We start from the raw sequence: 13,608 nt of genomic DNA, 5'->3' as shown, positions 1-13,608 counted from the left end.
TGCGGCCGGCGCATCGTGCTGATCCGATGGCAGGAGCCAGGTGCTTCTCCTGGTCTCCCATGAGGTGCAGGGCCCAAGCACTTGGGCCATCCTCCACTGCACTCCCTGGCCACAGCAGAGAGCTGGCCTGGAAGAGGAGCAACCGGGACAGAATCCGGTGCCCAGACCGGGACTAGAACCTGGTGTGCCGGCGCCGCAAGGCGGAGGATTAGCCTAGTGAGCCGTGGCGCCGGCCCTGGGTAGTCTTTTTAAAGGCAGAGTTTTTGTTTTGTTTTGTTTTGACAGGCAGATTGGACAGTGAGAGAGACAGAGAGAAAGGTCTTCCTTTTCCGTTGGTTCACCCCCCCAAAGGCCGCCGCAGCCGGTGCACCACGCTGATACGAAGGCAGGAGCCAGGTGCTTCTCCTGGTCTCCCATGGGGTGCAGGGCCCAAGTACTTGGGCCATTCTCCACTGCACTCCCTGGCCACAGCAGAGAGCTGGCCTGGAAGAAGGGCAACCGGGACAGAATCCGGCGCCCCGACCGGGACTAGAACCCGGTGTGCCGGTGCCGCAAGGCGGAGGATTAGCCTAGTGAGCCGTGGCGCCAGCCAAAGGCAGAGTTTTACACAGGAGATGGCCCAAGTGTTTAGGCCCCTGCCACCCACATGGGAAACCCAGAGGAAGCTCCTGGCTCTTGGCTTCGGCCTGGCCCAGCCCTGGCTATTGCAGCCATCTGGGGAGTGAACCAGTGATGGAAGACGACTCTCTCCATCTCTCCCTCTCTCTAACTCTTTCAAATAAGTAAAACTTAAAAAAAAAAAAAATAGAGCTTTATAAAACTTTTCTATCCTGCACCACAAACCCAATTTTCAACACTGTGAACAACAATAGGAGTCTTTAGAAGTGTGAAAAAGCCTCAGTTATATTAGAAGACAGCAAAACTCTAAGACAGACTGCTAAAATATCAGGTCTGAGTGAGTTAGTAGATGAAATCAAACTACTTGACACGTGAGAAACAGGATCCAGAGAACTGGCTAAAAAGAAATTCTTCTGAATGTTCACAACTAACAAAACACATGGGGCCGGTGCTGTGGAGCAGTGGGTTAGTCCTCTACCTTCAGCACCGGCATCCCATATGAGCTCCGGTTCGAGTCCCGGCTGCTCCTCTTCTTTTTTTTTTTTTTTTTTTTTTTGACAGGCAGAGTTAGACAGTGAGAGAGACAGAGAGAAAGGTCTTCCTTTTTCCGTTGGTTCACCAACCAAGTGGCTGCTATAGCCAGCGCGCTGCACTGATCTGAAGCCAGGAGCCAGGTGCTTCCTCCTGGTCTCCCATGCGGTGCAGGACCCAAGGACCTGGGCCATCTTCCACTGCACTCCCAGGCCACAGCAGAGAGCTGGACTGGAAGAGGGGCAACCAGGACAGAATCCGGTGCACCAACCGGGACTAGAATCCGGGGTGCTGGTGCTGCAGGCGGAGGATTAGCCTAGTGAGCTGCGGCGCCAGCCGGCTGCTCCACTTCTGATCCAGCTCTCTGCTATGGCCTGGGATAGCAGTAGAAGATGGCCCAAGTCCTTGGGCCCCTATACCCGCAAGGGAGACCAGGAAGAGGCACCTGGCTCCTGGCTTCGGATCAGCGTGGCTCTGGCCATTGCGGCCATCTGGGGAGTGAACCAGCAGATGGAAGACCTCTCTCTCTGTCTATACCTCTCTCTGTAACTCTGTCTTTCAAATAAATAAAATAAATCTTTAAAAAAGAAAAAAAAAAACACACTCCTTGTGTAGATCTTGATTGTGGTAGTGATTATATAAATATACATTTGCCAAAACTTATTTAATGGCATCCTTAAAACCTCTGACCCTGAGTGCATGTAAATTGCACCTCAACAAAGTCAATGTTTAAAAATCACAACTACATTTTTGCTGAAATTTCAGGTTATTTCCAGACCATTTTACTCAATGGCCTAATCAGTTAAAAACAATCTATCAGATTACATACACTTACCCCAGGGAAGAGTCTGCCCAGAGTGAAAGCGGCATCTCTCCAGTACCCAGGCCACCTGTTAGAAGCCTGAGCCAGCCTTCCTGTCTCTCACCACCGGCTCTCAGCAGCCATTCGCATCCATTCCATCCCTCGTGCTTTCTTTCATCCCCTGTGCGGACTGCACTTCTTTACTTTCTGAACTATTCTATGGTCTCTAAATCAGCTTCCCAGTCTTTTTAATCACCTGGCCTAACAACCCAACCTACACATGCAGGGAAAAAACTACCATCTTGTGGTGAAAAATAGATATATAAAACAACAATAATGCCAATAAACTGCCCCAGAATACAGTCCAAGGTCCATGGCACAGGAGTTCTTCAAAAGCAGGCCTCACACCAATCCACTGTTGGTGGAAATGCAAACTGGTAAAACCACTATGGAAGTCAGTTTGGAGATTCCTCAGAAATCTGAATATAGCCCTACCACATGACCTTGGAATCTACCCAAGGGAAATTAAATTAGCAAATAAAAGAGCTATCTGCACCTCCATGTTTATTGCAGCTCAATTCACAATAGCTAAGATGTGGAATCAACCTAAATGCCCATCAACAGAAGACTGGATAAAGAAATTATGGGATATGTATTCTATAGAATACTACACAGCGGTAAAAAAAAAATGAAATCTGGTCATTTGCAACAAAATGGAAGAATCTGGAAAACATCATGCTGAGTGAAAAAAGCCAGCCCCAAGGGGAAAAGTATCCTATGTCCTCCCTGATCGGTGACAACTAACTGAGCACCTAAAAGGAAGCCTGTAGAAGTGAAACTGACACTATGAGAAACGGTGACTTGATCAGCCCTTGTCCTGACTGTACAGGAACAGCTTACTATATTATTATTTTCAGTATTTTCTTTTCCTACTTAATACCATTGGTTGAACTCTTTAAATAACACACAATTATTCTTAGGTGTTTAAATTTAACTGAAAATTGATCCCTATTAAAATAAGAGTGGGAATAAGAGAGGGAGGAGACATACAGTTTGGCACACGCTCACTCAAACTTACCCCTAATGGTAGAGCTAGAAACTTGCCATGGGACTCCAAATTCCATTAAGTTGGCAGGTACCAATGGCATCTTACTAGTTAAAGTGATCAGTTTAAGTTCATAATTAATCATAAAAATAGGATTAAGTGTCAAAGGGATCACATAAATAAGACCAGTGTCTGCTAATATTAACTGATAGAATTAAAAAGAGAGAATGACCCAACATGGGAAGCGGGATACACAGCAGACTCATAGAATGGCAAATGCCCTAAACAGCACTCTGGCCTCAGAATCAGCCCTTAAGGCATTCAGATCTGGCTAAAAAGCCCATGAGAGTTTCTCAGGCATGGAAAGCCAAGACACTGTGGCAAAAAATGACCTAAATCAAAGATTTCTGTGAGTGAGATCCCAGCGGAAAGTATGGGCCATCAAAGGAGGTACCTTTCTCTGAAGAGAGGAGAGAACTTCCACTTTGACTATGGCCTTGTCTAAATAAGACCAGAGTTGGTGAACTCAAGAGGCTTCCATAGCCTTGGCAATTCATGACAAGAGCCTTGGGTGATTACTGTCGCCATAAATACGAGTATCAGTTGTTAAATCAACAACAGGAGTCACTGTGCACTTACTCCCCATGTAGGATCTCTGTCCTTAATGTGTTGTACTATGCAAATTAATGGTAAAACTAGTCTTCAAACAGTACTTTATACTTTGTGTGTTTGTGTGGGTGCAATCTGTTGAAATCTTTACTTAGTATATACTAAGTTGATCTTCAGTATATAAAGATAATTAAAAATGAATCTTGGCCGGCACCGCAGCTCACTAGGCTAATCCTCCACCTGCGGAGCTGGCACACTGGGTTCTAGTCCCGGTTGGGGTGCCAGATTCTGTCCCGGTTGCTCCTCTTCCAGTCTAGCTCTCTGCTGTGGCCCGGGAGTGCAGTGGAGGATGGCCCAAGTGCTTGGGCCCTGCACCTGCATGGGAGACCAGAAGGAAGCACCTGGCTCCTAGCTTCGGATTGGTGTAGTTCCAGCCATAGCGGCCATTTAGGGGGTGAACCAACAGAAGGAAGACCTTTCTCTCTGTCTCTCTCTCTCACTGTCTAATTCTGCCTGTCAAAAAAAAAAAAAAGAATCTTAGTGAAGAATGGGATGGGAGAGGAAGTGGGAGATGGGTTGGTTGCGGGTAGGAGGGAGGTTATGGGGGGAACAACCGCTATAATCCAAAAGTTGAACTTTCAAAATTTATATTTATTAAATAAAAGCTTTCTTAAAAAAAACAAAACGAGCTTCTTCCTCACTACCAATCCTTCCTCACAAAAGGGCCTGTGTTTTACATCTCACCTGTAGGGCCATTCCCTCCTTTTCTGTTATGAAGTGTCCACTAATTCTTTCAAACTCCTCACAGACACATGCCTCAGGGCAGAGGTGGGAGCTACACACAGCTGCTGGTGAGCGTCCCCAACCTACATGCTAACTTCCTGCAGGGCAGCCTCTGAATCTTCACCAAGCACACTGCCTGGTTCATAGTAAAATGATTTATGAATTGAATAACAACTGACGGAATAAAACTATATGATTCACTAAAGCCACTTTTTACTGTGACAAATGCAAATTAATATTTTTCTGAAATAAAAATCTTAGAAGACTTGACAACACAGAAATATTACCTTGTCTACGTGGAAAATCAAATCCAGCTCACAGACATTTTCAAAACACTTGTCTAATGTTTCCACAAATACCTATGGAGAAGAGAAGAAAAAAGAAAAAAAGCCTTAGAACTATATAATTTCATTCAACTCTATTATCTACAAGGTAGACAACTCTTAATTGGGAACTAAAACTTTTAATTATCAGATTTTCCTTTGCAAAGCTAATAACTGTATTAAATGCAAAAGGAATAAGGATAGGCTCACCTTCAGATAACTATACAAAAGTGTACAAAAGAAAGCAAACAAAAAACCTAGAACTAGAAAATCTGAAAATCAAGACTTACACAAAACACATAAAACAGAAAATCTGGCTCATTATCTCCATGTGAAGGAAAAAAGCTCATTAGCAATATTTACCAGATAGACGGGTATGGTCCCAGTCCCTACCACATCTTAGTCAGCAAGTGAGAATTAAAGCGCACAAATATTAACCAGATAGACGGGTATGGTCCCAGTCCCTACCACATCCTAGTCAGCAAGTGAGAATTAAAGAGCACAAATATTAACCAGATAGACGGGTATGGTCCCAGTCCCTACCACATCCTAGTTATTAGCAAGTGAGAATTAAAGCGCACAAATATTTACCAGATAGATGGTATGGTCCCAGTCCCTACCACATCCTAGTCAGCAAGTGAGAATTAAAGCGCACTAACAGTCACTTATGGAAGGAGCACACACTCTGCAAACACTCACCTGGCTTCCAATTCTGGCTTGACTAAGTCGGACGACCGGTAGGGGACATCTCACAGGCCCGGGGTTCACACCCTGCACCCCCCAGCACGACCTGTTTCCAGCTCTGACCTTCTGCAATGTTCTGTGGTGTGTGTGCTCGTATGCCTGAGGTCTTGGGCCACTCTGGACCAGTCTGAACAGCTAATGCATTACAATAACAGGATTTATAGTAAATAACGCTTTCTTTCTGCGGGGTCTGGAGCTAACGCAACTGTCAGCCATGTAGGCGCCACACACCTATGTGACGGACACCACTCCCACCCCCAGTACTGGACACCAGGTCTGGGTGCACTTCCCTTGGTGGGAAAGTTCACATGTATCATCACATACCCCAGGGTTAAGCACATCCTCACTTGTGAGTCCTGCAACTGGCTACCTTTCAACTTCCCATCACGTGCCTTTGCTGCTGTTACTACACTCCTTTCATAACAATAAACTGTAACCATTCATCTCTAGCAATTTCTGAGTCCTGTTAATCCTGGATCATCAAGATGGTCCTGGAGATGCCTAAAACAAGCCTTCAACAATTAATCTCTTAAACTCTTCCTGGCATAAATGTCACTGATCCTTCTCCTGCTTCTATATGCTATTCCTATTTCTATTCCAATATCCCTTTGACAGTGACAGCCTTCACAGATAAGAGTGATCATATACTTTATAGTCCACACTGGGACAGGATTAACAAAGGGAAGAGCTATTAACAATTATATTACAAGAATCACACGCACTGTTATAATAGTGAGACAACTGAGACAACAGATGGAAACCAGGGCTATCCCAGGCAAATGGCAATGTGTGCACATCCTAGCCACAGGTGCTCCCTTGGGGGAAGGAGCAAAACTAACACAGCAGGCATCTAGCGCAACAACCACTCCAATGTCAGGCCAGTTTACACAGATCCACAGTCCCAGGCTCCCAGCCTGCAACAGGTCGATGGGTAAGGCAGGTGAAACAAGGGAGATGTGTAACTCCATGACTATATTCAACACTGGCTTGAGCCAGGGCTTGGCAAATCTCTGCCAAGGGCCAAGCCTTTGTGGGCCCCATAACCTAGCGCAGAAGCAGCCACAGACAACACCTCACACATGAGACTGGCTCTGTTCCAGTGAGCTTTGTTTAAAGAACAACCAGCAGGGGGGATTTGACCTCCCGCTGTACGTGGACTCCTGACTTGGTCACTGGGAGAAACACGAGGTCTACCCCGACCAGGCATGTACGTATGCACACGTACTTGCGATTCCCTCATGGGGAGAGGGCGAGCTAGAAACAGGATCAAAAGGGGAAAGGGTGACACTGCAACACACACATTTGGGTGACACTGTAACATACACAGCTGGTCTTCCTCGGGTTTCCAGTCACACCACACAGCTCCTAGAATCCTTGGACTCTCCAAAGTCATGAGGGTCTTCTGAACACTAATAGATGAATGACGGCTGGGGTGTTCCAGGGGAGCTGGCTGTGCTTACAAGAGTGGACTTCTAGTTCCACTCCCCACCCCAGCCGCAGGGAAGGGAGGGCAGAAGTGGTAACCTGATCATCAACGGCCAATGACTTAATCCATGTGATGAAACCTCCCCAAAAACCCCAAAGGACCAGGTCTGGGGAACTTCTGAACAGCGGGGGTGGGGGAGTGGGCGGGCAGTGGGTGGTGGTGTTCTGCCCTTTCCCACACGCCTTGTCCTATGCATTTGTCTGTATCCTTTGGAGTTTCCTTTATAATAAATGGTGTTCTCCGAGCCACTTTGGCAAATTGACAGAACCCCAGAGAGGGGTCATGGGAGCCCCAATTTATTGCTGATCAGTCTGAACAGGTCACAAACTACTACGTGGAGGTGGCATGTGAAGTGGCTGTGGCTGTGGCGCTACCTCCGTGAGGATGGACAGTGCCAGAACCGCACCAGAGGACGCCCAGCTGGTCTCCCTGAGAACTGCTGGTGTCTGCGGTGCTCCTCACACACCAGCTGTCACAGTGTTGAGTGCTGTGTAATCAGAGGGAGAAAATGTGTTTTTCCCTGTTAAAGCAGGTGCACTTCATGTAAGTTTTTAGTTTAATTTTGTGGTAGGTAGAAAATACTGTTGGGGCCGGCATGGTGGTGCAGTGGGTTAAGCCACCAGCCTGCCTACTCCACATCCCACATGGGCACCAGTTTGAGTCCCAGCTTCTCCACTTCTGATCCAGCTCCCTGTTAATGCACCTGGGAAAGCAGTGGAAGATGGGTCAAGTACTTGGACCCCTGTCATCCATGTAGGAGACCCAGATAAAACTCCTACTTCAGCCCAGCCCAGCCCAACCCTGGCTAATGCAGCCTTTTGGGAAGTGAACCAGAAGATGGAAGATCTCTCCTTCACTTTCTCTCTCTATAACGCTGTCTTTTAAATACAAATAAATAAATCTTATTGAAAAGGAAAATAAATATTACTGGGTATTCTCCCACACACTCAAGGCCTTGGTAACATGGCCCATGCAATGACTCACTCATTCTAACTAATTCAGATACATATCCCCAATTTTAACCCAAGTTCTTGTTATGATTGAATGACGTGGGGCCGGTGCTGTGGCGTAGCGGGTAAAGCCGCAACCTGCAGTGCCAGCCTTCCATATGGGCACCGGTTCGAGTCTTGGCTGCTCCACTTCCGATCCAGCAGCTCTCTGCTATGGCCTGGGAAAGCAACAGAAGATGGCCCAAGTGCTTGGGCTCCTGCACCCTCATGGGAGACCTAGAGAAAACTCCTGGCTCCTGGCTTCAGATCAGCACAGCTCCAGTTGTTTCGTCCATGTGGGGAGTGAACCAGCAGATGGAAGACCTCTCTCTCTCTCTCTCTGCCTCTCCTTCTCTCTCTGTGTAACTCTGACTTTCAAGAAAAATAAATAAATCTTTAAAAAATGACTGAATAACATAATGTAGATTGAGTTCAGAGTAAGTACTTGGCAAATGTTAACTTCTGGGGGAAGTTAGGATGGGGGCTAAAAGGGAAAACTTTCCCTTTTAGGAAAAAAGTATTTACCCTGGAGCCAGCCTTCTGCTTAGAAATGAATACTCATTTAGAAAACCACAGTGTAAGAAAGGAAACAACACCCTCTATTTTTAATCATGACTTACATATAGAAAAGCACACAAATCCTAATTATAACACTGAGCTTCATAAAGCAAAGCTCTCCGTGTAGCCAACACTCCACTCCAGTTTTAGAACATTCCCAACCCGAGTAGCCCCAGCTCCTAGTGCATCAGTCCCGATCATCACGGGTCATCAGATGACACTCTGCTTGCCAATACTGTGGGCACAGTTTGCCTTTTTCTGAAACACGCTGAATGGGATCTTCCATCAGAAGGCATTTGGTGTAGCTGTTGAGATGCCACCTGGGATGCCCCCATGCCCTATCAGAATGCCTGGGGTCAAGTCCCAGCCCTGTTCTTGCCTAACGGGCACCCCGGGAGGCAGCAATGATGACTCGAGTAGTTGGGTTCCTACCACCCACGTGGGAGAGCCTGAGTGAGTTCCCAGCTGGATTCAGCCTGGTCCTGTCCTGCTTGTCGTGGGCATTTGGGGAGTGGGCCAGCAGACGGGAGATCGGTCTGCCTCTCTCTCTCTCTCTTTCTCTCTGCCTTTCAAATACAAATGATTAATCAAATTGAATCAGCATAAATACTCTGGTGACTGGCCTCTTGCATTCACTGTTGTTTTTCTAGGATTCACTCACATTATTGTTACATAATACATTAGCTCATTCATTCTCACTGTCAATTATACCATTCCAAGACCACACTAAAGTATTTATCCATTCCACTGTTGGAAGGCATTTGGATGGTTTCCAGTACGGGGCTACTGCAATGAGCGCTGCTAAGAACACTCTTACCATGTGTTTCGTGAACGCATGTGCACACACCTCCTGGGTGAATACTCCTGGAGCAGAACTGCTGGGTGTAGGGTAGCCTATGTTCAGGTTTAGTACTTAGTGCCAAACAGATTATTACAGGTATCATACAAGCTTACACTCTGAGCAGCATGGTCTCATCCTCGTCAGTATGTCATCTTAGCCACTCGCGGGTGATATCAGTTTGTATTTCCATGAACGCTAACGAGACTGCACACCACCGATCCTCAGTAGCCATTTAAACAGCCTCTTCTGTGTGATGACTGTTCGTGAGTTCCGCACATGTTTCTATCCCTCTTTCCTGCCCACACATAGGAATTTTGTATATGTTCTAGCCACATGTAGGTATTACAAATACCTTCTCCCATTCTGTAGCTTACCTTTTCATTCTGCTAACAGTGTCCCTGGAAGAACATTTTACATTTCAATATAGACCAATTTTTCAGTATTTTCCTTGACAGTTAATCATCTTGATGCCCAATTTAAGGAATCTTTGTCTATAGCAAGATCAGTAACACATCCTCTCAGAAGAAAATAAAGGCTTCACTGTTTTGTTTTTCATATTTGAGCTAGATCTACCTGTAACTCACTTTTGTGGATGGTGTGAGGGGCTCTTCCCCAGTCTTAAATCCGCACTGGACTAATGCACATTCTCTACTCCTCGACTGCTTCAGGTTCCTCTGCCGGTATGGGACTGACGACCTACATGGTGCAGCCATTCTTTCACAGCCATCACAGAAAGATTCCCTGGTGCAACTGCTGTCTAAAAAGACACCCCCTTCACTTATAAACAAATGTTCTTACAGAATACTGGCACACTGGGGCCAGCGTTATGGCCTAGTGGGTTAAGCTGCCACCTCCAATGGCAGCATCCTAAATGGGTGCTGGCTTGTGTCTGGCTGCTCCAGTTCAGACCCAGCTCCCTGCTAAGAGCTTGGGAAAGCAATAGAAGATGGCCTGAGTGCTTAGACCCCTGCACCCACGTGGGAGACCTGGAAGAAGCTCCTGACTTCAGCCTGGCCCCCTAGCAGTTGTGGCCATCTGGGGACTGAGTCAGCAGAAGGAAGAGCTCTCTTCTCTGGTCTCTCTCTCTCTCTCTCTCTGTAACTCCTTCAAAATAAGTAAGTAAATACAAATTAAAAAAGATATCACCACAATTCATTCAATGTACAGATTATGTTGGGTCAAAGAGAAAACCAGTTTTCTAGGAACACTGACCATGCACAGGCTGCCTGGGGACACAGGACGGGAGGGTGGCGAGCACATCTGCTGGGAAACCAGCAGCCCTCACTCCAAGTCCAGCTCTACTCCACCCGAGCTACCTGGCCTTTGGCTTCAATCCTTCAACTCCTTCTGATCTCAGAACCAAAACGTGGTGCCCAAACGACCCAGCTTTCTGGATCATCACAGAGACTGAGGGACACAATCCAGACCAGTTTCCCAAACACTGAATGAATGGCAGCGAGTATTACTCATCTGGCTGTTCAAAGCCTGTGATGACTGCAAAATTAAAACGGCAAGAAAACTCTGATGCTGCTGATACACACCGATGCAAAAGTGAGCTAAGTGCACGGCTGCCGAGACACTCAGAGGGGAAAAACCACCACACACTGTCCGTAGTTACACCTTACTGGTATCACCCATGAAAAATGTGAACACTTTTAAAGAAAGTGCCATGCAGCACAATGTCATCATACTACATACTGGGAATTTACCAAAAGAATTCTTAAGATTTAAAGCATTCAAATATTAAGTAGGGTTAAAAAAAAATCAAAGACCCCCTTTACAACACTTTCCACCAGTTATTTTTTGATTTACAAAGCTTATTCCCTCAAGGAGGGCCAAAAGAAAACAGCCTGCTAACTGAAGAAATGAAGAAAGAAGGGTGACAGGGTCTCCGGGTTCTAACAGAGAAAAGCCACAATAAAGTTACTGTGGAGTTCCCACTTCCTCGGCAGAAAGCAAGAGCATGGTAAACAGCGCCCTCTTGTGTTTCACTAAGCCAATTACACGACAACGGACATCTGTTTACTAAGTAGCTACTCAGGGGACAGGGTATAAAATAATCAAAGACTTAAAAACCACTGGCCTCAGGGATTAAAAGGATAATGTGAGAGAAGTAACTTTTAACTTACTAAAAGAATACCATTCTTTTTTTATTTCAGTAATTACCTAGAATTGCAAATATTCAGCAAACATGCCACATCCACGGATAAACAGGGCTCCCTTTCCCGTGTTGTACCAAAAGAATTTCCTTTCTGCTTCCTTCATCATTAACTAGAGTCTGCATGTCCAGGACACAGAGGGTAACAGGAACCCATAAGGCAGCTTAGTACCTCAGAGTCCTTAGGACAGGTGCCCGTTACTTAGCGATGGGGATGCATCCTGAGAAACACACTGAGAGGTGACTGCGCTATGCGACCATCACCGTGCGTGGCACTGGCACCACAGTGCACGTGCAGGTGAGCAGCACCTGTCACATAACTGCTACGAACAACAGGACGCAGGCATCTGTCTCCACTTAAGTATCCTTGGCTTACCAGGATCCCCAATTAAGCCTATTAACACATAAATGTGTCAGCACATACAATTCATCCAAGCCATCACATAACTTACAGGATAGAGTCACAAATGCTTCTACATATTCAAAAGTCAGAAAGAAAAAAGATTTCTCGGCCGGCGCCGCGGCTCACTAGGCTAATCCTCTGCCTGTGGTGCCGGCACACCGGGTTCTAGTCCCAGTCGGGGCACCAGGTTCTGTCCCGGTTGCCCCTCTTCCAGTCCAGCTCTCTGCTGTGGCCCAGGAGGGCAGTGGAGGATGGCCCAAGTGCTTGGGCCCTGCACTCCATGGGAGACCAGGAGAAGCACCTGGCTCCTGGCTTCGGATCAGCGCGGTGCGCCGGCTGCAGCACACCAGCTGCGGCGGCCATTGGAGGGTGAACCAACGGCAAAAGGAAGACCTTTCTCTCTCTGTCTCTCTCTCTCTGTCCACTCTGCCTGTCCAAAAAAAAAAAAAAAAAGGATTTCTCTCATTCAGTTTGCATACTAGTAGAATACTCTATTTGCCTTTCTCAAGAATATACGCCCTAATGATAATTATAGCTAAAACCCACTGCTACGTGTCAACCATTCAGCACAGGTTTCTTGTGGGGCATCTTTTTCTAGTGCTCACACCAACTAGATGGGCTGTATTATACCCTCACTTGCAGATAAGGAAGATTAGGGTCAACGAAGTTAAAAGATTTGCCTAAATACAGCTAGAGGTCGCAAAGCCGACCACTGCAGATACCTGGCTTCATCTTTCTAACCGCCTCAGGAGGGCCGCCACAGCACGCTCAAGTCCCCACACTCCACAGGTGCCAAGACTCAAGCTCTGTAAAGACTGACCTGCTCGGGACTATACTCAGTATAGCAGCCGTAAGTAAAATAATTTCACTATCGGTGGAATAACCATATGGTAATAATGAAAATACTATACATGGAATCTAGTTTGGATACATATTCTAACACCATGGTCAAAAACCAGCTTTCTAAATCTAAAAGAAAAGTTCAGTTATTAGTTCTCTAGCTTTTTTTTTTTTAACTGATTGTGACTAGACACTGCTGTGAAAACTGTTCCATGTGGTACATAAACTGCACCAGGAATCCGGAGCCAGGCAGCACAGCAGGCTTTTATGCCTCCATTGTCAGTGTGTCGTGACAAGCTAATTGAGGGCAGTAAGACTGCTTACAAATAACTCAAACAACCCCAATATTAATATTTAATGAACTTCTATTCTCACCCTATAAATATTTCAACACTTCAATGCAGACATGCTAAGACAGAAAGGACTCCTTTTAAAAAGCCATTATCTGAAATCAACTTATATAGCAGTCAAGATCACACCAAAACAGCACACACTAGGAAAACCAAGATCACCTCCCCAACCCTTGCAAACTTACAAGGAATTTAGGAAAGAAACAAAAGCAAACAGAAGTTCAGTTGGGTGACATACTGGTATAAATACCATATTGCATTTTCAAATTATACCTTCTACCGAATTTATGACAGAAATTCAAACCTAAGACAATACATGCACATCTCAGAAACACTGAGTCTGCAAGAAAATGTTTGCTTTTCAATTACACTTAAACACTTAGAACATTAAAATTACGCACATTCAGTAGTCACATGTTAATTTTTCTCTAAACAATATGAAAGATCAAAAGGTTTTGATTTAAATTCTGTTGGTTTACAATTTTCCACTTTTGTTTTTTACGCTAAAGTTGTCTTTCTCAAAACTAG

At 45.7% G+C, this 13,608-nt stretch overlaps 1 protein-coding gene across 4 annotated transcripts in view; it reads right to left on the bottom strand.

Moving 5' to 3' along the window:
- Positions 1–13,608, bottom strand: part of AP3S1 (adaptor related protein complex 3 subunit sigma 1) — a 60,435-nt gene that overhangs the window by 13,309 nt on the left and 33,518 nt on the right. For all 4 annotated transcript variants that reach the window (XR_011389645.1, XM_070076018.1, XM_051844090.2 and 1 more), the window contains exon 4: positions 4,676–4,747. Coding sequence is in view for 3 of the 4 variants with exons in the window: in XM_070076018.1 (XP_069932119.1) it covers positions 4,676–4,747 (72 nt within the window). In the remaining variant the exon portion in view is untranslated. The remainder of the gene's footprint in view (positions 1–4,675; positions 4,748–13,608) is intronic.

The sequence above is a fragment of the Oryctolagus cuniculus genome, chromosome 6, assembly GCF_964237555.1.
Source record: "Oryctolagus cuniculus chromosome 6, mOryCun1.1, whole genome shotgun sequence".
Taxonomy (NCBI): Eukaryota; Metazoa; Chordata; class Mammalia; order Lagomorpha; family Leporidae; genus Oryctolagus; species Oryctolagus cuniculus.
This window is presented reverse-complemented; position numbering and strand designations above follow the sequence as displayed.